General features: G+C 60.2%; 1 protein-coding gene across 2 annotated transcripts in view; it reads right to left on the bottom strand.

Moving 5' to 3' along the window:
* Galnt9 (polypeptide N-acetylgalactosaminyltransferase 9) overlaps positions 1-22050 on the bottom strand; it is a 50397-nt gene that overhangs the window by 27668 nt on the left and 679 nt on the right. The window contains exons 1-2 of one of the 2 annotated variants that reach the window (XM_005402959.2): positions 21762-22036; positions 593-773 (exon numbers count right to left, since the gene is read on the bottom strand). In XM_005402959.2, coding sequence (XP_005403016.1) covers positions 593-773; positions 21762-22002 — 422 coding nt within the window. In that variant the 5' untranslated portion in view covers positions 22003-22036. Of the gene's footprint in view, positions 1-592; positions 774-21761; positions 22037-22050 lie in introns of those variants that run through there. The other variant, XM_013503535.1, reaches the window with a different exon arrangement.

Below are 22050 nucleotides of genomic sequence, written 5' to 3'. Positions count from 1 at the left end.
TGGTCATGGCCTGGGTTCCTGGGGGGCCCGCTTCCTGGGGCCGAGCTGACCCAGAGCCCCCATTCCCCTCAGTGCTGCAGGACTCCCTGGCTCTCCAACATCTCCCCCTCCCACAGTGCGGGACGGACGACTCGGGGGAGCTTTCATCAAGCCACTCAGCATGGGCACAGGTTAGAGCTTATGCATGACTTGTCATTTCTGGAAGTTTCCATTTAGTATTTTCCAGCTGCAGGTGACAAAACCTTGAGAAACAAAGCCACAGGTGGGGGGCACTACACCCCTGACGGCTGGGACCTCCCCGGGGTCCTGAGACAGAGAGAGAGACACAGAGAGACAGACACAGAGACAGAGAAAGAGACAGAGACAGACAGAGAGACAGAAACAAAGAGAGATAAGAGATAGAGAGATGAGACAAACAGAGACAGCAAGAGAGACAGAGAGAGATATCCAGGGGAAGAGAGATAGAGACAGGGAGAGACACACACACAGAGACTCAGGGAGGGACAGGCTCCACCCAGGGTCAGGTGGGCTCCATGGCAGGCCTTGTGCCCAAGCCCCACGCACCCCTCGGTGTGTCCTGAGCTGCACTCACCTCTTGGGCCGGTAGTCAGGGATGGTCCTGTCCAGGGAGATGCGGTCGCTGAGCTGGGCGTTGTAGCCGTACTCCTCGTACCGGCCCTCCGCCTCCTGGCTGTCGTCACGCAGGGCAGCAGCCATGCCACCCTGGCCCAGGCCTCCTGGACCCTCCACCAGGCCAATGGGCTTGGCGAGGCCTGCAGGGACAGAGAGGGGTGGTCAGCGGGGGTCAGCGGGTTCCAAGGAGCTCTGGCAACCTGGAGGCTGGCAGTCCTGGAGGCGGAGGTTGGCGGGAGGCGGGGAAGGGGCATGGGGCTTGGGGTCAGGCCCTGCTCCTGGGGCTCTGTGGTAGGCACGGCTCCTGGACATGGACCGGATGCACAGCACCCAGGAGCAGAGAGGACCCGGGCCCAGCGAGGAATAAGGGCAACGTCTCCTGCTCCCGAGCCAGTCACACACTGAATCAGAGAGCTCTGCACCGGGGCCGGGCCGGGCTGGGCCTCTCAGAGCTCTGTGCTTGCTTCCTGTAAACCTGAAACTCGCTGAAAAGTGAAGTCCATTTGTGTAAAAAAAAAAATCACATTAAAAATCTGCAAAGAAGAGGGTGTGGTGGCACGTATCTGTCACCAAGCACTCCAGGAGGTTGAGGCAGGAGGATCACAAGTTCGAGTCCAGCCTGGGCATCTTATCAAATTACAAGACCTTGTCTCAAAAGATAAAAAGGCCGGGGATGTAGCTCACAGTGCGAAGGCCCGGGGTTCAATCCCCAGTACGAAAAATACCCTCAAACAAACAAAAACCTAACCAAACAAAACTGAAAGAATTAGCGAAGTTACTTTTAAAATGTCAAGTGGCTGCTCCAGCCTCCCCAATCCTGGGTATTGCCAGTCTCTATCCTTCAAACTGACTATTGATCCACACTGTGAGGGCTACACACGCAGTGAACACACTAGATGCACACAGTGAACACGAGACAGTAAACACGCAGTGAACATGCTAGACACACACAACAGACGAGCGGGCTACAGAGCACGATGCCACTGGAAAAGGCCCGTTTGCAGGACGCCTCTGCACAAGTATCCCTCTGGGGCTGACCGCAAGGGAGCAGGGACTCCCTGGTGTCCAGGGCTGGACGTCCTGGGGCAACGGGAGCGGCAGGGTCCCGCTTCAGGATGCCCGCTCCCTGAGGTGGGAGATGTGGCACCCCCGCCCCGTCGGCCTCCTGAGGAAGGTCCTCACCTCCACTCAGCGGAGGACACCATGCGCGGTTAACCTGACACCCATGCCGTGCGACGCCCACCCGCGCTCCTGGTGGGGAGCTGGGCTCTGTGGGGACCTGGGGACGGAGCGGCAGCCCTGGCCCTGGGTGTGGCCATGACTTCTCTGGGGAGCTCCTGGATGTTCCAGAATGTTTGGCTTTAAATCAGCAACTCGGTGTCGATGTTTATACAGGAATGAATGATCTATATTGGGTAGAAAATTTTAAGATTGTGTGACACAAATCATTTCCACCTCTTATTTTTACTTTAATACTGCAGTGTATAGAATAATGCTATTTTTAGAGGTCTGCATCACGCTTGATTTTTCTCTGTGAAAAGTCTGAGAACTGCCATCTCCAAGGTGGATGTGGCAGCTTCCAAGGGGGAAGAGAGGAGCGGCCTCCGCCCTGGGGCCCTGTGACCACAGAGGGAGGCTGGCCCTTCCCAGGGTGGGGCCTGGTGTGGGGACCTGGGCTTCGCCTCTTCCCTTGTGAAGGTGACACGTGCAGTACTGAAAGCTTCCACCATGGAAGCCCCGCCACTGTGTGCCCCTCCTCTGCGATCCACGCCCTGGTCCACTCCACCCTGCCCTCCAGCTCTGTCAGCCTGAGCGCCTGGGCCGGACCCTGGGCTCTGGCCAGAAAGAAGTTGAGCGGTTCCCCCTCTGCCCACGCCCTCCCTGCTCTGCCCCCTACCAGCTCCTCAGCGGTGTGTTTTCAGGTCCTCTGGAGCCACCTAGCAGGCTCAGTAGGAACAACTCCCCCGACCATGTCACAGCTCACTCCCCGGGCCACAGCGGACATCCCAGGCAGCTGCAGGTCAGCTCTGAGATTCGCGGCGTGTGGCCACGTAGCCAGCATCCACCCTGGGCGCTGCACCAGGACTGTGAGGACCAGTGCAGTGCCAGCTGTCACTGAGCCAGACCATCAAGCAAAGGCCTTCCTGACTCGAGGGCAATGCCAACACTGTGCTGGCGCCCTAGCCCGTCCTGGAGTCATGAGCATCTCGTGGCATTGGGTGGGACCCCGGCACCATCGTGCTCCCGAGCGTGATGCCAACATGGCACAACCCTCCAGACCCAGCCAGACTTGTCCGGCACAACACACCAGGAGGCAGGCACCGGAGGATCCTCCAGTTTGCAGATGGGTAAACTGAGGCACAGAGTGGTCAGGCAGCAAGCTCGAGCTCATGTGGTCCATAAGCACTGGATAGGGACTGCACCAGGCGGTGTGGCCGGATGCAGACGCCCTCAGGGCCACATGTACCTGAGCCTCCTGGTGACCGGGGGCAGTCCTGTCTCAACCCCACAGAAGGGGATGTGGCCCCGGCACCCTGTCTCACTGACTCCAGGGTGCCAGCCACCCACTGTCTTCCTGGGCTCCCCATCCTGCTCAGCGTGGGATTCAGTGCTCTATGAGTCCCCGTCACAGCCCTGGGGCCCCTTTTTACTGACTGGAGGGTTCTCAGTATCAGGCTGTGGCTGTCAGAGAGGGCGGTGTGAAGTAAGCGCAGAAACACCCAGACCACTCAGTTCTGTCCTAGCGACAGCTTTGCCAGGAGCTGAATTCCCACCCCTGCCTCCCTTCTCGCCCAGCCCAGCATGAGGGACAGTCCCGACCCGGGAGCACGCAGGATGGCCCCCCTGCCCCTCCGCTTTCTGGAACTTCTGGGACTCTCCTCCAATGTCTCAAGGCTGCTCAGGTGCTCTGGAGGAGGCGGTCACTTACTGCCTTTGGGCGTCCTTTCAGGGCCCCACTTGCCTTCCATAGCTTCGACTGTGTGGGGTTTGTCCTCACCCCCTATCTTCTGCCACTGGCTTCCCACCCTCCCTTCCACCCCCAGGGACCCTGGGTCACTGGCCTGGCCTCGTGTTGTCACAGGCTGCTGAGCAGCGGTCATGGAGGACCCTCTCTCCTGAGCACATCTCTAACCCCAGGAAGCTCCGTCCTCCACGGGTCCCTGCTGCCTCTGCTGCTATGCTCCACGCAGCACAGTAGAAACTGGGGGCCCGCGAGCATCTGTGTCATGCGGCTGGGGCACCGACGAGACTGAGACCAGGCTGTGGCTGGAGCCTGCCCCGGACCCCAGCGGGACCTAGGGACCACAGCCACAGGGCGGAGCCGTCTCTCAGCAGCGGAAGGGGCAGGGAGACGCGGGGCTGGGCTGCGGTCACTGAGGGCCGCGTGGGGCAGCAGGGAATGGTTGTGGTCCCGCCGCAAGGTGCTCATTTAGTTCTCCGCCCCCAGCCGCGTCTCCCATTCCTCACAGCAATTATAGAATCTGAAGCCTTCTATGCGTCCTCTCTCACTCCTCCCCCCCGAGCTCTAGCAGGCCAAGAGCAGGCATTTTATTTTGGTTTGGTTTGGTTTTGACAGCATCTCTACGTGCCCTAGGCTGGCCTCAGACTTGGAGCCCTCCTGTCTCAGCCTCCCAAGTGTCAGACCAGGGCTTTTGTCTTTCTTCTGTCTCACCCCAGCACCTCACATGCTCGTGGCACACATCACGCCATTGCCCTTGCGGTTGGCTGAGGGTCTCCACAGCCAGTGTCTGTCTTGGACTTGTGTGGCACCAGGGCACTGCCTCCTCCTGTACCGAGTCCCAAGAGGGGAAACTGAAGCCCGGAGTCATGAGACAACCCCGCCGAGGCCTTGTCTGCTGGGGAGGGTGCCCAGGCAGCTCGGTGCCGGTCCAGGCCAGGTCTGCAGCCCTCTCCTCTGCAGCTGACCCCACGTCAAAGCTCAGAACAGCTCGAGGTGCAATCGAGACACATGGTGAATGCTTAAATTTAAAGCTGCATTACATGCCATGAATCTACCGAATGCTGCCCCTGGCTGAGAACACCTTTGCAGGCCACAGTGAGGCTGCGAGAGGTAGACAGGGCGGGGGTGGGGCAGGAGTTACTGGGCGGGAAGGGCGGCCTGGGCCAGGGCCGAGGGCGAAGCTGCTGACTGCGCAGAGCTGGAAGCGCATGGTGGGTGGAAAGCCCGGATCTGGCCCCACAGCTCTAAGGAGGCGCTGGGGCCGCCTTTCTTGCTGCCATCTCACCCTCACCCGGCCTTGGCTCCTGCCCCCCACAGAGTCTCCTGCACAGGCAGAGCTCAGCGCAGTCGGCCTGGGACTGCAGGGTCAGAGGCCGCCTGTCGCCCCCGTTAGCTGCTGGGGCCCCTCCAGGGCTGAGCCGGGAACAGCCTGCACAGTGGGGGCTCTGCATGGACACCCACGTGTCTTCTTGTTCCCGTCACCCGACGCTCCTGCACTGCGTGCCCAGTGCTGGACACGTGCAGGGTTGGGGACACACACGCCTCACCCTGTCCTGCTCTCAGGACACACAGCTCCCAGGAGGAGCAACAGACAGGCCCTGCAGGCATCCACAGGCACCGCCATCCTAACTCTGGGGCCTGCATGACCTGGCTTGAAATGGAGGCTGCAGATGTGGCCAGGTCACATCAGCTCACCCTGCTGGGGCTGGGGTGCACCCCCAGGGCCTGCACCCCATACGGCTGTGTCCCCATAGCAAGAGGCATCCTAGACACAGGCAGCAGTGGGGCAGTGCGGTCTCAGGCACAAGCAGCTGGAGGAGCCATGGAGGGACACCGGCCTGCAGGTGCCTGGCTCAGACCTCTGGGCATCTGCCTACTGCCCTCCCCACACAGTGCTGCTCAGCCCTGACCCGACTTTGTTTGGATCTGTGGGCAGGAGCTGCCCACGTGCACCGGCCCTCTGCCCGTGACCCACTAAGGCAATGTTAGGGGCCCAGCCAGCTCACTGGTCTTCCTGGGGCTGAAGGAGACAAACCCCAAAGCCCCAAGCCCCGGGACCCGGGTCTCCCTCCTGGTTTCCACCTGGCTCCTCACCAGCATGTGCTGTCCTGCCCCAGAAGGGCTCTGTGCCCAGGGGCAGCACCAGCGCCAGTGTAGATGTGGGGTGCCCTGGTCACCCCAGGGGCACGGCAGGGCCGCGGAGAGGAGGGGCCACAGGAGCCGGCGGGACAGTGGTGACCTGCGCAGTGGTGCCAGCTTTGGAGACAGCTCGCAGGGGCTCCAGGGACGGAGGAATCCAGGAGTCCACTCATGTTGGTTCCAGGGCGTGGGTGGGGGATCTGTATGGGTTTTGCCCCGTGAGCTGAGGGTTTAGCAGAAGGGGACCACGGCGGCGGGGTGGGGGCTCCACTCAGCAGTGATGGGGATGCAGGGTGCCAGGCACAGGGACGACCTATGGCCCGCGGGGTGGCAGGAGGCGGCCTCACACGGGTGGGGTGAGAGGGAGCGCCCGGCGTGGAAGCGTCTCGGGGCTCAGAGGGGTGCGATGCCATTTGTTTTATTTCGCATTTCATTAATTTCCACTTTATTGTCTTCTTGCTTCTACTTTATTTAGACAACTCTGTGTGTTTCCCCTAAAATCTTGGGCTGGAAGCTAAGATAACTCACTTTGATTTTACTTCTTTCCCAGGATATCAGTTTAAACAAGAAACACAGACCTGACTGAATCTGGCAGTAAGAGGTATCTCTGCTGTTGTTTGGTGCTGAGGGTCTTCTAACGTTCACGGTCACAGCCTTTTCAGCCTCTGGGGACTCAGAGTTCTGACTCTGTTTGCAAATACCTCAGTCACCGGTGTCTCTTGCTGCCGATTCCAGCCCTGAGCTGTTGTGTGGGCCAAGACCCGGCCCTCTCACCCATCTCCTCGCCGTGCCAGGCCTAGGGCGGGCTCACGTCCAGAAGAGCAGAGTTGGGACCAGCAGCCCCAAGACACTGGTCCTTGAAGCGGGGTCCTGAGTCAGACCCCCTAGATCTGGCCAGTGCCAGGACCAGGAATCAGCACCCAAGGGTTGACAGGGCCTCGCTGACTCCAGCCAGGGTCCCTGGAAACAGCCGCCCAGCCTGCAGGCTTCTGCCACTGCCGCTGGGGCCTCGCCCCTGTGTGCACAGTGGGGCTGGGTGCAAGCGACCCTGATGTGCACACAGCGGGGCTCTGCCCTCGGTGGTCGTCAGCCCAGCAGGGCACAAGTGGGGACCCACTGCAGAGTGAGGTCGCAGCGGGTGGCTGAGGCAGGGTGGGGTCTGGGCTGGCCAAATGGGCTCGATGGAGGTGTGGACGCCCGTGGGGTGTGGATACTAGAGCCCAGGTAGAAGTAGAGGCCCTGGCCAGGAGTCAAGAGCAGCCAGTCCAGGCCGTGCCCCACTGATGAGCCGTGGGCCCCCTGATTGGAGCTGGGGCCTTAGGGCCTGGCTCACGGCACCTAGGCTCCTGCACGGCTTTCCTGGTCCCCGGAATCTGGGGGGGCACCGAGTCTGCACGCGGAGTGGGACAAGGTGCTGCAGGCACAGAGCTGACTCGGGTGCTGATGAAAGCGGGGATCCCCTTCCCACTACTTCCTCCACTGTGTGGGGGTTAGGGTGACTGTCACTTGCCATTGTGTTGGGGTGACAGGGAGGGGTGGGGACTGGGGCTAACAGGCACGGGGCTGCCCCCTCTGGTTACTGGCACCAGGGAGTTGGGGCCGAAGATGCCGGAGCTTTTGATGTCCAGAGAAGGCAGAAACACAGACTTCCACCTCTGAGTATCAGCCCCCTGTTCATGTTCTGGGAGAAATGCGGGAAGTGAACAAATCCGGGCAGGGCTGATACGCAGAAAGGCTGAACAAGGGGCCAGAGTCACCAGGTCCAGATCCCCGGGCTGAGGTCACAGTGAGGGAGGGGTCGTGAGATAGGCACCAGGAACAGCCGGGAACCCAGGCGCAGCCCGGAGGGAGTGTGGGAGCCAGCACTGGAGCAAGGCCACAGACAGGAGGGGCTGGGTGAAGACGGCAGGACTGGGATGACAGCAGCGGCCAGCAGGGACACCCGGACCCTCGGGCTGGGCAGGTGAGCTGAGATCCCGGAGCCCCCGTCACCCAGCTCTGTGACACCAACATCAGCTTCCTGGGGTCCAGGCTGCAAGAGACACTGTGTCATCCTGAGCCACTGCCACAGTAGTCCCAGCAGCCAGGAGGCCAGCAGGCTAAGGTGCTGTGACAAGTGGACCCCAGATGCACAATCACCCCAACGCACAGCGCCAATGTCCCCGGCAGCCTCCTCCCCGCAGGAGCCCTGGACTCCATGACACCTGTCACGGCCCACAGGCTCCTGAAGACCACGGTCAGCTGTGCACCCCGGGACCGGCTCCCTGGTCCCTCTGTGCCCATCGGGCACAGCCAGAAAGGGAGGCTCCCAGCGCTCTGACTGATGGTGATCTGGACCCCTCAGAGAAGCAGGGAGGATGGGCTTTCAGGATGTCTCTTTGCCCCAGGCACTGCAGCCCCTGACGGTTCCAAGTGCAAATGCAGTTTCCAGAGATCCCACCACTGGGACCTGCTCCACCGCAGGGCAGGGAGGGCTGGAGGACGCCCCTGAGAACACAGGGCTCATGGAGTACGGCTGCTGGGGCTGTGGCCTTGTGTAGCTGGATGGAGGTGGGGGTAGGGCATCACCCCAAAAGATGCATCTAGCCTGCACGTGAGCATGGATTTGTTGGGAAAAGGGGTCTTTGAAGATGTGGTTAGGTGGGAGCGCCACAGATGACATCATCCTGGGCTGGGGGACCCTAAATCCAACAAGTGTCCCTGCAGGAAAAGGAGGGCCTCAGAGAGCCACATGCAGAGTTGGCCACAGGCCGAGGGTCCCCGGGACTTCTGCGGCCCCAGAGCTGGGCTGGAGGGGCTGCCCTTGAGGTTCCCAAGGAGCAGGCCACCTAGCCTTAACTTGGGACTCCCTGTCTGCAGACTGAGAGGGCATGGACTTCTGTTCTCCACGGCCCCCTTTGTCCTTGGTCACGGTAGCCTGGAGACTGTGACAAGAGAGAAGGGAGCTCCAGGAAGGGCAGGTCATGGCGGACAGTGGTGAATCTGTTTTCCCGTTGTTTTTTAAATCAGCAGAGCAGTTTTCTCTGGCTGAAACAGTCACCCATGGCCAGCCTTGCAGCTGGGAGCACACCTGACCCAGGTCTGTCACTGGGATCTAAGTGTCACTCACTTCTAAGCTGTGTCCAGGGAGCACAGGCTCCACTGGAATATGTGGGTTTTAATTTCCTTCCTCAGTTCTTTACCTCTTTTCCTGTCTGGAATGAGGACTCAATGTCCGGGGCTGGAGAAGCCATCACGTGATGTGGGGTAGGATGCCACACAACAGGAAGTGCAGGGGCTCAATGGTGTTGGCCCTTGGGGGTGTCTGCCCGTCTCTGGTCCCACATTCTGTGGGACGAGAAACCACAGTGCAGGGAGGCGCTTGAGTTGGAGTTTTGTAACATGCAGAGACAAAGGACCCAGGTCCCATGCAGTCCCTGCTAGTTAGGAGTTCTTGCACCCAGAGAGGCAAGAAGGAGGAGGAGCCCTGGGTGGGAAGGGCCAGGCTGCCCTCCCCCAGGCAGCGCCATCCAGGCAGCACCCGCTGCCAGCTCGGACCCCTTCACTTCCACTTGCGCCCACCTCTTCCGCACGTGGTACCTGGCGCTGGGGGCGGCTGTGAGCTCCCAACTTGGGAGGAAGCGTGGCTCTCAGGCCCCCAGTTTCCCTCTGAGTCATTGATTTCCATCTGTCACAGCAACTCAGGCCAGCGCCGGGGAGAGGAAGCGGCCCAGATGGAGACGCACTGGTCACAAGATGTTCTGAGAGCGCGAGGGAGGAGAGGCACTGCCAGCAAGGAAGGGACGTGGCTGTCCTCACAACCAAAGGCACAGACATGGCTGCTCTCCAGACGCCAGGGAGGCTCTCCCCACGCTGAGCCTCAGCCTGGCCATACCTGCACCTCTCAGGGCACCCGGCCTGGGAGACTACAGATGCCCCTAAGAGCCCAGGAAGGGGACCCTCACAGCAGCCCTGGTCCAATGGTCTGCACCCCCCAAAACACTAAGTGTATCAGTCAAGCAACAGCACCAGCTTCCGAGAAGCAGTAGATGTCTGACAAGGGTAAAAACTGACAAGGCCAAAAGCAAAGGGAAAATGGAATCTAGAGAGGTGAGAGCTCATTTGACTTCTTCCCTAAAGGAATGTTCTGAGTACTACAGACTTGCGTTTCAGTGAGGGGGAAAAAGGGAGAAGTCAGGGAAGTCAAGCAGAAAAGCATTCTTCTAAAAACAGGCAAGAGAGAAGCTGCAGAACCCACTCAGGTGTGAACGAAGGTTTGGCCCAACTGACCTCAAGCCTTGAACTTGGTTTAAGACAGGTGAGCCAGGAGAAGTAAACACAATCCTCTCCAGAGGACAATAGCTCCATCCTGGACCCCGAGATGCCCTGCACATCAGTCTTCTGTGACAGTGACTGGCACACAGTCAAGCATAACAAGGCATACAAGCAGACAAGACCCCATGAGTGAGAGCAAAGAAGAGCACAGAGGTCAACCTCAGCCCAGGAGGGTCACCCTGGACAACAGGTCCTCATCGCACCCTCAGGTCCCAAAGATACCAGCAGCCTCATCTCTAACCTTTCACTAGTGAGGACTCCACTGTTTGCCGTGGAAAAATTGCCACTGTTGCCAACTGGACTCCACGCACAGTGTCCCTGCTGAGCCTGCAATCTTGGCTACCTACCTTGTGGAGTGTGTGGGGAGGGACAAGCAGGACACCCCACAGGTCTGCTCACTCCTCTCTCTCTCTTCCCTCATGAAAATGTACACCGATTTAATATGCCTGGCTATTAATACAATGACTACAAAGTGGAGATAAAAATGAGGGACCCTGGTTTGCCCCTGTAGATAATGTCTCTCTCCAGCTTCAATTTCATCCACTCTGTAAATACAACAGCTAATTTCATTACAGACAGGTCTTTTGAGATTCCCTGGGGACCCACAGTTGTAACATAGTCAGTAGCAAGAAGACTGACTGTCCTTCTGAAACCAGGCAGTCAGGGAGACTTTGGAGGACACAGCACTCCCTGTAAAATGTGTCCTCACAGAGAATAATCCAGGGTTTGATAAATCTCCATGCACGATACTTGTGTTCAGTGCACATGGATATCTATGGGGCCAAAGCCAGGCAGTAAGTGATGACTGGCGGGACGTGGCATGCTAGCTCCAGCTTCTTTCTCTCCTGGGTGCACAAATGTCCCATAGCCAGCTCCTCACAGCTAAGCTGCCTCAGATTGGATCTGTCAACATCTGGGGAACAGAAGGGGGCTACCTGGGTTTCCTGTCACCCAGCAGTGGCCCTAGAGTAAAGTCCTGAGAGGGTCAGCGTGGCCAGGCCCTATGCAGTCCTCCGATGGTGACAGATTTTGGCACCACAGGCTCAGCTCTACTAGAACCCTGTCCTGGGTTCTCCTGGGAAATGTTTGTCCTGTGGGCCACCAGCCACAGAAGTCACCACAGAGGGAGACCTCAGCGACCCACACCCGGAGGGAAGGAGACACTGGCCCTACCGGCAGGCGCAGAGGACAGCCTCCTGCTGGCCTCGTGTCAAGGCCAACTGTCTTGTTCATGGCGAAACCCAGGACAGACAGAACCAGAGCAGGCACTGTCTCCAGGGCACCGTCCACACACAGCACCCCCGTGCCATTCCCCGTGGACACCCTGACCCACAGCGCCGGAAGTGAGCAGAGTGGAGGTCCCAGGGTCTCTTCTGGTCAAAGCCAGGCCGGAGACCAGAGCTGAGGCCCTGTCCTCCCAGCCCACTGCTCACTCAACACAGAATTGGAAAGCAGGCAGCGTGGGGTGCAGGCCTGTAATCCAGGGCTTCTGGGAGGCTGAGGCACGAGGACTGCAAGTCTGAGGTCAGACTGGGCAACTTAGTGACATAGCAAGATCTTATCTCAAAATAAAAAATAAAAAGGGCTGGGGACGTAGCTCAATGTGAAGGCCTTGGTTCAATCCCCAGCAACACAAAACAAAACACACCACACACACACACACAATCCTACAAAAAAACAAAAATCTAGGCAGTCAGTCTAATCTGCCAAAGGGCACCTCAGTGCTCGGATGTGGACCAAGGTGCCATATTCAAACTCACCTTCAGGAGGTCCTTACTTCAGGCCTCAGTTTCCCTACCTCATCAGTGGCAGCTGTTTGTGGGGAGCATGAGGGACCTGGCACAGCCTGGCATCAGGGTTCTCATAGTCTCTGCCGCCTGTGCCCAATGAGTGCCTCTCCACACAGAGCCTTGCACATCTGCTGTCCGCCTGTCCCAGCCCCACCAGCACGTGTACCAGCTCTTTCCACGAAACATGGTGGCCTCTGTGGCCACATCGGACACCTCCACAGGGCAGAAGGCAGAGCACAACAGGGTGGGCAGGTGCAGAGGCCAGGGCATAGGACGGGCATCTGGGGTGCTGAGCAGTCTGGGCAAGGCGGGGGGGGGCAGTTGGAAACCACCACCCCAACCCAATACTGTACCCGGCTGAACTAGCCACCAGGGCCGAGTCAGCTGGGACCAGATGGTTCTGTGGGAGGTGAGGAGAAGGTGCCCATGCTCAGCCTGGGGGTGGAACGGTGTCTTCTCTGCCTCAGCTGCATGCTGGTGCGAGGATGCTCATCTGCATGTGGGGCACTGGGACCTGACCGGCCCCTCCTACCCTGTCACTCCAGATACTGCTGCTCTTGCATGGGGCTTGGATCCCCCTGCAGTGTCTTCTCAGCTACTTGTCCATCCACCCACCTACCCACTCACTCATCCACCCACCTGCCCATCGATGCACCTACCCATCCACTCGTCCACTTATCCACTCATGCATCCATCCATTCACCACCCATCCATCCATCATCCATTCATCTATCCATCATCCATCCGTTAATCCCATCCACCCATCCATCTGCCCACCTCTCATCCATCCACCTACCCATCCATCCACCCACCCACCCATGCGTCCATGCATCCATCCATGCACCCATAAACCTGATCAACAAACGTTTATCAAGCGCTCCTGATGTGCTCAGCCTTCATGCTGCCCATCCAGCCAAATCCTGCCTTCTTTCAGCTCCTTTCTCCATTTTGCCAGCTTTGTGCGTGGCACTTTGCACGCATCTTGCTTACTTTCCCAATGCCACCAGGGAGGAACCTTTAACATCTCACACATGAGGAGCCCAAGGGTCCCAAAGATGTGGTGACCTTCCAAAGGCAACCTATTTGGGACTGGAGCCCAGATGCATCCAACACCAAATGCTCCACTCAGACACCCGCTTCCACGAAGCCCTCCTGACTCACTGACAGCAGTCACCTTGCACACTCCTGTGAGTTCCCACACGGCTGACAGCTTGCTGCCCTGGGTAGAGGCCTATGCTGCTGGAACCTCCCTCCTGCCTGGTCCAGATGCTGAGGAGAACACCATGCTTGCATGCCTCAGAGCCTGCCTATGAGGGAAGGGCAAGATGATACCATCACCCCTCTCCCCAGCTCCGGTGAAGACCAGACTTTGTGCACTTTTGGCAGAGGCTAGGTTGCACCCCAGAAGCACCCCAGTGTTCATCCTTCGGAGCTGGGTTGGATGGTCCGTGCAGCAGACAGCAGAAATGAGGGCGCTATTTGGGAGTGACTGCCAACACCATCGGTTGTGAGGGCACTGTCCCTGTTTCCCCGAAGACAAGCATATCATTGTCCCATTTTACAGGTGAGGACATCAAGGAGAAGGACGTGGATTCCTTGGCCATGGCTCCCAGGCACAGGCAACGGTGGGGCCCTGACAGGAGGTCTGGTTCCCGGCCATTAGGACATCGATGGCCGATTAAGAGCACTGCTTGTGTCTGCCGTCCACTGCTAAGTGCTCAAGTGCTCGGAATATTAATGGTGTTTTCCACACTTTTCTCAAAATAGTGTGAAAGTCGCCCCTGTGGTGTCCCCCAGCCACTAACTGATTTTCTTACTCAAAATCAGGGCTTGCTGGGTCTCAGATCAGGCTGCACACAGAGCTGACCTGAATGAACTACTTTGTTAAAAATAAAAGAGCCCCTTCTCGCTGTGAGACACGGAGCTCGACACAGATCAAGCGGATCACATCTTTCTGCCCAGCATCCCACGAAGGCACCGTCTGTGCTCAGGCCCAAGTCCACCTCTACCACCACCTGCCACACGCCCTGCTCTGCTCATGGCCAGCAGTGTGAGGAAAGGTGACCTTTGCAGGTGCCCACAGACACCAGCTTGTCCCACAGTCCAAATACTCAGCCGAGCACCGTGCTCAGCAGCTACCAGTGACACCGGGTGTGCCGGGAACAACCTCAGGAAACGCCCTGCAGAACCGAGCGGCTGTCCAGGGCCTCGCTCAGTGGGTGGAGGACTCAGCTGGAAGGCGGGAGCCTGTGCCCAGAGGCTCCCTCAGCCAAGCCTCAGGCAGAGACCAACCCAGCACCACAGTTTGGGTGAGGATGTGGTGAGCACACAGCTGGCACCAGGATCTGCCCCACAGGGGGCCACACCCATAAGCACTGACTCCTGTCCTCCGCTTGCACGCAGGGTCCCCACCAGACTCACGCCCAGGCACACGGGAGTTATCCATTCTGAAACGCAGTTATCGAGCCACCAGGCACATACTTCAAACAATACCCATCTTGTGCCAAGTCTTCCTAAAGAAAGGAAAAAGAAAGAAAGGGAAGGCGACTGCAACCCGCAGCCTCAGCCACGACCTTGTTTCTGGCCTCCCGGGGAAAATGGAAAATCCCAGAGAGGCCCAGGAGCTGTCCACGGTGCTACTCGGGCCTCCCTCCTGCCGCCGGGAGATGGATGAGGTCAGAGCGCTGTCCTTGGCCTTACCATATTCCCAACCCTTCAGGTTGTCCCAGCAGTGCTGTCCACAAACCTCTCCCAGGCCCCCTCTGTGCGCACAGAACGTGCACACCCTTACCCCACCCCTTCTCAGGGGGTCTTGACCCCAGGGGCACACAGGGCAGGACAGAGGCTGCTTTGATTGCCACACTGGGGATGACGTGGGGTGTGACCACTAAATGGTGGAGATGAGGAGCCACTCATGGCAGCCAGACCGCATCCCAAACCCACCCTTGCTCCACACCCGCACCAGATCTGTGCCCTGCCCCCATCCCTGCTCCCCAGCCCCCTGGACACTTGAAAGCAGCTGGTGGTGTCCCAGCCTTGTGGACTTCGGGTTTTCGTTCTCTTTCCTTTTTTTTTTTTTTTTTTTTTTTTTTTTTTCTTTTTGAGACAGGGTCTTGCTATGCTGTTCAGGCTGACTCTGCGCTCACTTTGTAGCCCAGACTGGTCTCAAACTCACAATAATCCTCCTGCCTCAGCCTCCCGAGTGCTGGGGTTACAAGCGTGTGCCACCACGCCTGGCTGAGTTTTCTGATTGGGATGCTCAACCTGTAATTCCAATTTCCAGGGTTTGAAGGATATAAATTCATTTTTCAGCTGCATTAGTGTGTTATAAGGAAAGCTAGTCATTGACATGCGCAGAGATTGCTGTGCAGGACATAGGCTTATCTCTCTCAGGTCACTGTAAGCGGGGGCAGGTGGCAGAGAGTCAGTGCTGTGGCTCCCTTGGCCCATCCTGATAGTCACTGTGAAATCTTGGGGACCTTGAAGGTCAGAGAGATGTGACAACACGGTAATGGTCAGGATGATGGCAGTCGGGTAACAAGGGCCCTAACCTGGAGGCAGCCAGGTCACACTTGGATGTCAGAAAGAAACTAAGGTCAAGCAAGAGAATGTGTGTTGCTTCAGGTCACCAAGTTCAGGGTAACTTATTGGAGCACCTACAACAACTAAACTCTCATTCTGAGCTGCTGTGACACTACCTCAAAGCTACAGATCTGCAGCCTTCCCACCCTAACCTTAATCCAAACCATAACCCTAAACCTAACCCTAACTCTAACCCTAACTCTGAGCTATTGCGACACTAAATCAAAACTACAGATCTGCAGCCTTTCCACCCTAACCCTAACCCTAGCCCCAATCCCAACCCTAACCCCAACCCAAGCCTCCTAGGCCTAACCTTAACCATAAACCCTAATCCTAACTCTAACCATAACCAAAGACCCTAATCATCTGACCTTAACCCTAGCACTAGCCTCCTAAGCCTAACCCCAACTCTTAAACCCTAACCCTCAAATCCTAACCCTAACTATGGGACCCTAATGTTAACCACCTGACCCTAACCTCCTACCCTAACCCTGGCACACAGTACAGGAGGCTCGGTCAGGAGGGGCTGCCCAGGGACACTGCACAGGGACAAGACAAACGTCACAGTACAGGCACCGGTGACATGCTGTGTCCTGACAGAGCTGGGTTTGGGCTCAGCTGGTCACAGACCTGCCAGAGTCCCAGCAGAGCGACACACAGATGCCGGTGGGCGGGTGCCACCCCTGAACCTGCTGGGGCTGCCAGTGTCCACACTCCTGCGGCCGGGACGCCCTCGCTGTCTAGAGCTGCCCAGACATCGCCCACACCTGAGGCTACTCGGGGCGACCACTGATGTGCACACCCCAGAATCAGCTCTGGGGAGTGGGTCACAAGACCTCTTTCCCAAAGGCCTGGGTCGTCACTGGGTCCAGGGGAGGCCAACAGTGGGCGGGCATCCACCATGCAATCCTGGGATGCCGTCTGGGGTGAGATCAGCTTTTGTGGGACTCCTGAGCCGGGTAGGGGAGAGAGTGGAGAGGCCCTGGCCTCAGCCACGGGGCTGCCAGGAGGCAGGGGAGGGGACCTCAAACTGCATCATAAAGGACAATCCCATTGGCTCATTTACTTAAAAACAAGTGGCCTCTGAGGGCCCTCCGGGTGGGGCTGCAAAGGCAGAACCACAGCCCCTCAGATGGGCAGTCACAGGGGTGCGGCCCTGAGGGGTATGGGGAACAGTCTGGGTGCGGCTGCATCTCCTTCAGAGCCAGGAGCCCCCGCTTCTGCACCCAGAACCCCCCTGAGCTCAGACCGCCAGGGCTGTCACCCTGACACCCAGGGGTGCAGGACACTCACACACACCTGTGTGGATGCTGCTCCACTGGCTGGCTTCCAGACACGGACTGCCCAGGCACTGACGCTGAACCACCTCCAGGGAAGCAGGACCTTTTCCCGGTCAGCCCCAGCAGCCCCAGGCCTTGCAGAGCCCCTCTCTGATACCTTTCCTCTCCAGACAGCCCCACCTACTCCCTGCACCAGCCGAGGGAGGGCTGTAACCCAGCCACCTGCAGAAAGGACGGCCCCATCACAGTGCCTTGCCCGCAGCTGGTTAGGCCTGAGGTGACAGGAGGAGACCAAGCATACATCCGAACACACGGCCCATCTTGGTTTGGTTGTTTTTGCTTGTTTGAAACAGGGTCTCACTATGTAGCTCAGACTGGGTTAAACTTGGGATGATCCTCCTGCCTGAGCCTCCTCAGTGCTGGGATTACAGGCGGAGAGCCAGAGAGCCCGGGGCAGAGCTTGGGGCACAGCAGGGAGCTCGCTGTCAGCTCCGCTTCTCCATGAGTCCCACAAGGCCAGGTAGCCTGCAGCCCCAGGCTCCCCCACACTTGGGTGTCCCCTCCTCCCTGGGGCCCCTGTCTTCACAAGCTGCCTGGGCCAGTATCACCTGCCAGCTCCCTGTGAATTGAATAAGCTTGTTTCTTCAGTAAATGACAGATCACTATGCACAATGGAAGAAGCACACCATTTGTCCAAAATATTAAGTAGAACAAAGCACAGCCCTTGGAGACTCGAAGATGCATTGGCCGGAGACCAGAGCCTGGGCAGGGCTGGCACCTCTGGAAACCGCCCTCGCCGTGCCACTGTCCTGCCTGGCCAGCAAGGCCAGAGGGGAAGGGAGAGTCCCTGCGCTGTGGCTCGGCTCCTCTGAGGCCGCCAGCCATTTAAAAGGAGGGGGCACGGTGCCATAGCACATCTCTTCCTCACCCCAGACACAGGCGCTGGTGCCCCTCGCTGCTCCACAGGCAAGGAAACTGAGGCCCAGGGAGGCTCCCACCTGCCCCAGTGAAGGGTAAGCCTCGGGGGCCTGGAAGACAGTGCCACGCTCCAGAGGCAGGGTCACACCTCTGGGGACACTTCCGCTGTCCCAGCAGCGAGAAGGGCACTGTAGGCCCCGTGGGGGGGCCGCGGGGGAGAAGCTGCTCCACCCCTTACAGTGATCAACACCCTCGGCCAGGGCCGCCCAGTGACGTCCCCAGTGCAGGGTCCAGAGCCCTGGCCTGAGCCCCATGGGCACCGATGGCAGGGGCCACCTCGCACCGACGGGCACCACCCAGCTCTGGGTGGCCCCGAAACCTTGGTCTCCTCCACAAATGAGCAGCCGTCACCCTCCTGGACACACTGGGGTCCCAGCAAATCCAGGGAACCAGCGACTCGGAAGGGACTGCTCTAAGACCAACCCGCCGGGCAGGGGCCCGGGGCTCAAAAGACACCCAGCAGCCCCCATCACCCCACACTTCCCAGGGGCCAGGGACACAGCGACACCCTTCCAGGACAGGGCCCCAGGAGATCAGGGTGGGACCTGCCACTCCGGACGCCTCACACACGTCCTTCCTCGTAGCCCCTGCGAAGCCCCTGCACACAGAGACGCTCCGGGGCTCCTGCCTCCTCTGCCCATGCAGCAGCCCAAGGACACAAGGCTGCCCTGACCCTCCCCTGTGGAGGCCCGGGCTCAGGGCTGCAGGGCTGCGCAGCTGCAGTGTGAAAGTCCTGCGGGCTTCCGGAGGAGGAGACAGCGAGAGGCCGCACCGTTGGGCGGGGACGCGGCTCTCACACCTCCCCAAGAGCCCTGCAAACAATCTCCCCTTCCCGAGAGTGGTGCTGGGGACCAGACCGGGCCCTGACACCCAGGGAGGACCATGCAGACCGGGAGCCGCGTCCCACCCTGTCTGCAGGGCAGCCTGTGTGGACAGTTACACACTGACTGGGCTACATTTCAGCCAGCAGGGAAGAGCTGCGCTCCAGAGCACAGCGCAAGACTCGCAGGTGTGTTCACCCAGCCATGCCCACCGTCCTCTCCAGCAGCAGGAATGCCGGGGCGCAGTCCCTGGACATGCCAGCCGGACACCACGAGAAGGAGGCACCAACCCCGTGTCCCCAGCTGTGCGGGGTGTGGAGGAGGCAGAGGAGGAGCTGGGCCAAACATGTCTTCCCAACCAGGGAGTGCTGAACTGGGCGAGGACAGGGGGGAGCCTCCTCTGCCTGTTTCTGCCATCTGCAGCCACCTCCCAGCACGGGCAGCTGTCCAGCTCGCACCGTCCCAGGCTACGAGGGCAGGACCAGCCCCCTGTCCTCCCCAGCCCGTATTCCAGACAGCGATGGCCAGACGGTGACGGGGCACTCGGTCCAGCCTTGCGTCCGCCCTGCATCCTCCCCTCTCTGGTCTCGGTCGTGCCACAGCCTGGTCTTCACTGCGGCCACTCACTCCGCACCTGGTGGGAGGACCCGGCCTCCAGCCCACGGCCCTGGCACCCTGTCCTCCTCCCCGCCCATCCTGCCATCCCCCGGCCGTGCTGTCTGGAGAAACATCTGCTTCCCGGGTGGATGCCCGTGAGTGTCAGGCGTCCCTGAGCCCTCAGCGAGACCTGCGGTGGGGAGGGCGCGGCAGTGGCTGAGGGGGACACGGAGGTCGGGTGCGACCCCTTCCAGCAGGTGAGGCTGCCATGTCCTGGAACCTCTACATCCCCTCGGCTGGTCCTCGGGGGTCTTTGGTTCTTTGAAGTTTTGTCACCGCACAAAGTTCCTGTGAACGGGTGCCGCCTCCAGCTTGTCAGGCAGGCCTTGCCCCATGGCCCTGCCCAGTTCCAGCAAGAGCAGCTGGGTGAGTCAGGGTCGCCATGCCAGCTCTGTGCCCACCAGGGGCTCCCTGAGTCTTCCACCTGGGGCTGCTGGGCAGCGGGGGGATGCGCATGCCCTCTGGGATGCATCATGTCATTCCTTCCACCTGCCCAATGCCCACAGCTACGGAAGCAGGGGTGACGCTGAGCTCGGGCCGAGGAGGAGGAGGAGGCCTCGCAGAGCCGTCCCTCCCGCCGCACGGGCAGAGCCGCACAGGCTGCTGCGCAGCATGGGGTTCCTGGACCTGCTCTTCCTTGCTGAGACACTGAATCAGGAGCAAAGCCCTGGTGACCTGGAGAGGAGGCACCCGCTGCTGCGTCCTCACAGGACGCTGCCTCCGGGTCCCGGGGCTCCTGGCTGCACCCCCACACTCCGCTCTCTACAGAGGCTGGAGAGACTCTGGGTGCAGGCATGGGACAGCGACCTGCCTGCCACTCCTCAGGCCACAGCCCCTCAGGAAGGCCACCCCAGCCCAGAGCGTCCTCCTCCGCAGCCCCGCCTCAGGAGCAGTCAGGATGTAAGTGATCAGTCAGTTCACTTTGGATCTCTCTCCTATCTACACGCAGCTGATTAGGGTCGGGTAAAACTCCTACATATCAACCTCACTTTCCTGGGACCTACATAGGTCAGGCTGGGATGGAGCCAGCGGGCTGCCTCCTCTAGGAAGCCCTCGGGCTTTCTCCATGCCCTCCACACAGACAGCCTATGCCAACTCAGGGCAGGGGGGAAGGCTTCAGTCTGTGCCAGGGGGACGGACGTCGGCCCCTTGCTGTGCTGTCCTCTGCTCAAGGACCTGCCTGGGGTCCGTGCTAGGTTGTGGGGTTCCTCATCATCTCCTGGAAGAACAGGGGACGATCATTGCACCAGGCACACAGATCACAGCGGGGACGCCCAGGGTCTCAGCACAGAGCGCAGCAGAAAGAGGATGGGGAGGCAAGGAGGGGAGAGGAGGAAGGAGGCCAGGGGAGGACGGGGAGGGGGCGCCACTGGGAGGAAGGGCTGGGAGCAGGGGCTCAGGGCCTGGCTCCTCCTCTCCCAGAGAGCTAGGTGAGGGAAACTCGGGTGCCGGCCGCCATGTGTTACACAACTCCGTGCGCTGCTGGTGCTTTTATGTAACCCTCGTCTCCCCACAGAACAGACCATCGCGCCTGGCGAGGCACCCACGGGCTGCCGGGGGTCACGGCCGGACCCACACGCTGGCTCCCGCTGAACTCTCTCCTCTTCGTGTCCCAGAGCCCACGCGCCATGGAGCCTGGGGAGGACCCGGGAGCTGGGTGCTGTGCTCTCCTGGGGTGAGCTGCAGAGCGGGCACCCTGCACCCGAGGGCGCCAGTGCCCTCGGGCCGCCCCAGGGCTGGTCTGTGGCCCTACCTCACGGGACAGGGTCCTGCCATGGCCCTGGCACCCTGACTGTATAGACGGAGCCCGCCCACGGCCCCTGGCCTGCACCTGTGCTTCCTGGGAAGGCTGCTGGCCCCAGCCGGGCGGACAGGAGCTCCGGGGCCAGGCGCTCACCATCCCCAGCCTTGGGCACAGCAGCGGGGGCAGCAGTCACTGCACACACCCTGTGGTCCCAGGGGTGGGGGCACTGTCCCCTGCGGCCCTCACAGGACCTCCCTGGACAGCAGCACCAATGCCCCCAGCCCACACTCCTGGGGAGACAGAGACTCCAGGAGCCCAGCTCTCAAGGTTTCAAGGCCCCAGCCCCCAGCCTGGGTCCCTGTAGGCAGCTGACCCTGCCCGGCCAGGCCAGGCACCTAGGGCTCCTCCCACACAGCAAAACTTCCTGGCTCTGCCTGGGCGTCCCTGGATACCCAGTGCACCCCGGGATACACCAGGCCCGGGGGCCTCCATGGCTGCCCCTCCTCCCTCACCCTCAGGGAAGGGCAGCAAGTAGGCCAAGCTCTGCCGCCCACAGCGCCAGCCAGCACTCCCTCCTGTGGGCGCTGCCTGCCTCCCGGTGGTCCCAAGAGCTGCTCAGAAGTTCCCGAGTCCTCTGGGGGTGCAAGTTTAGCACCATCCTGGGGCGGGGGGTGCGCTGCCAAGTGTCCCCGAGGAGTGAATGAAGGATCTGTCCCCAGGCAGTGGCCTCTGCCGGCGGAGGAAGCAAGAGGAGCCCTCCCCTTTGCCTGCCACCTCCACGGTCCCCTCCAAGGACGCTGGGCGCTTCCTCCCCAGGGGGACCACGGTGGCCACACGCCCCCAGACCCCGGCCCGGCTCACCGTTAAGCTGGTTGTAGACCACCTCCTCCAGGTGGTCCAGGCGCTGTAGGATGGCCTCGCGGTCGGCCAGCGCGCCGGCCTTGCTGAGCCGGTTGCGCACCCGGCGGTCGGCAGCGCGCACGACCTGCACCAGCGCCTCGGAGCGGGCCTGCAGGCGGCAGTACACGGAGAACAGCACAATGCCCACGAACACCAGGATGTTGACCGTCAGCAAAGTTTTGATCCTCCTGGCCACCGCCATGGGCAAGGCGCGGCCGGGGCCGCCTCCCCGCGGGGCCTCGGGGGGCCC

The sequence above is a fragment of the Chinchilla lanigera genome, unplaced genomic scaffold (genome assembly GCF_000276665.1).
Source record: "Chinchilla lanigera isolate Chin_1 unplaced genomic scaffold, ChiLan1.0 scaffold00081, whole genome shotgun sequence".
NCBI classification, from domain to species: Eukaryota; Metazoa; Chordata; class Mammalia; order Rodentia; family Chinchillidae; genus Chinchilla; species Chinchilla lanigera.
This window is presented reverse-complemented; position numbering and strand designations above follow the sequence as displayed.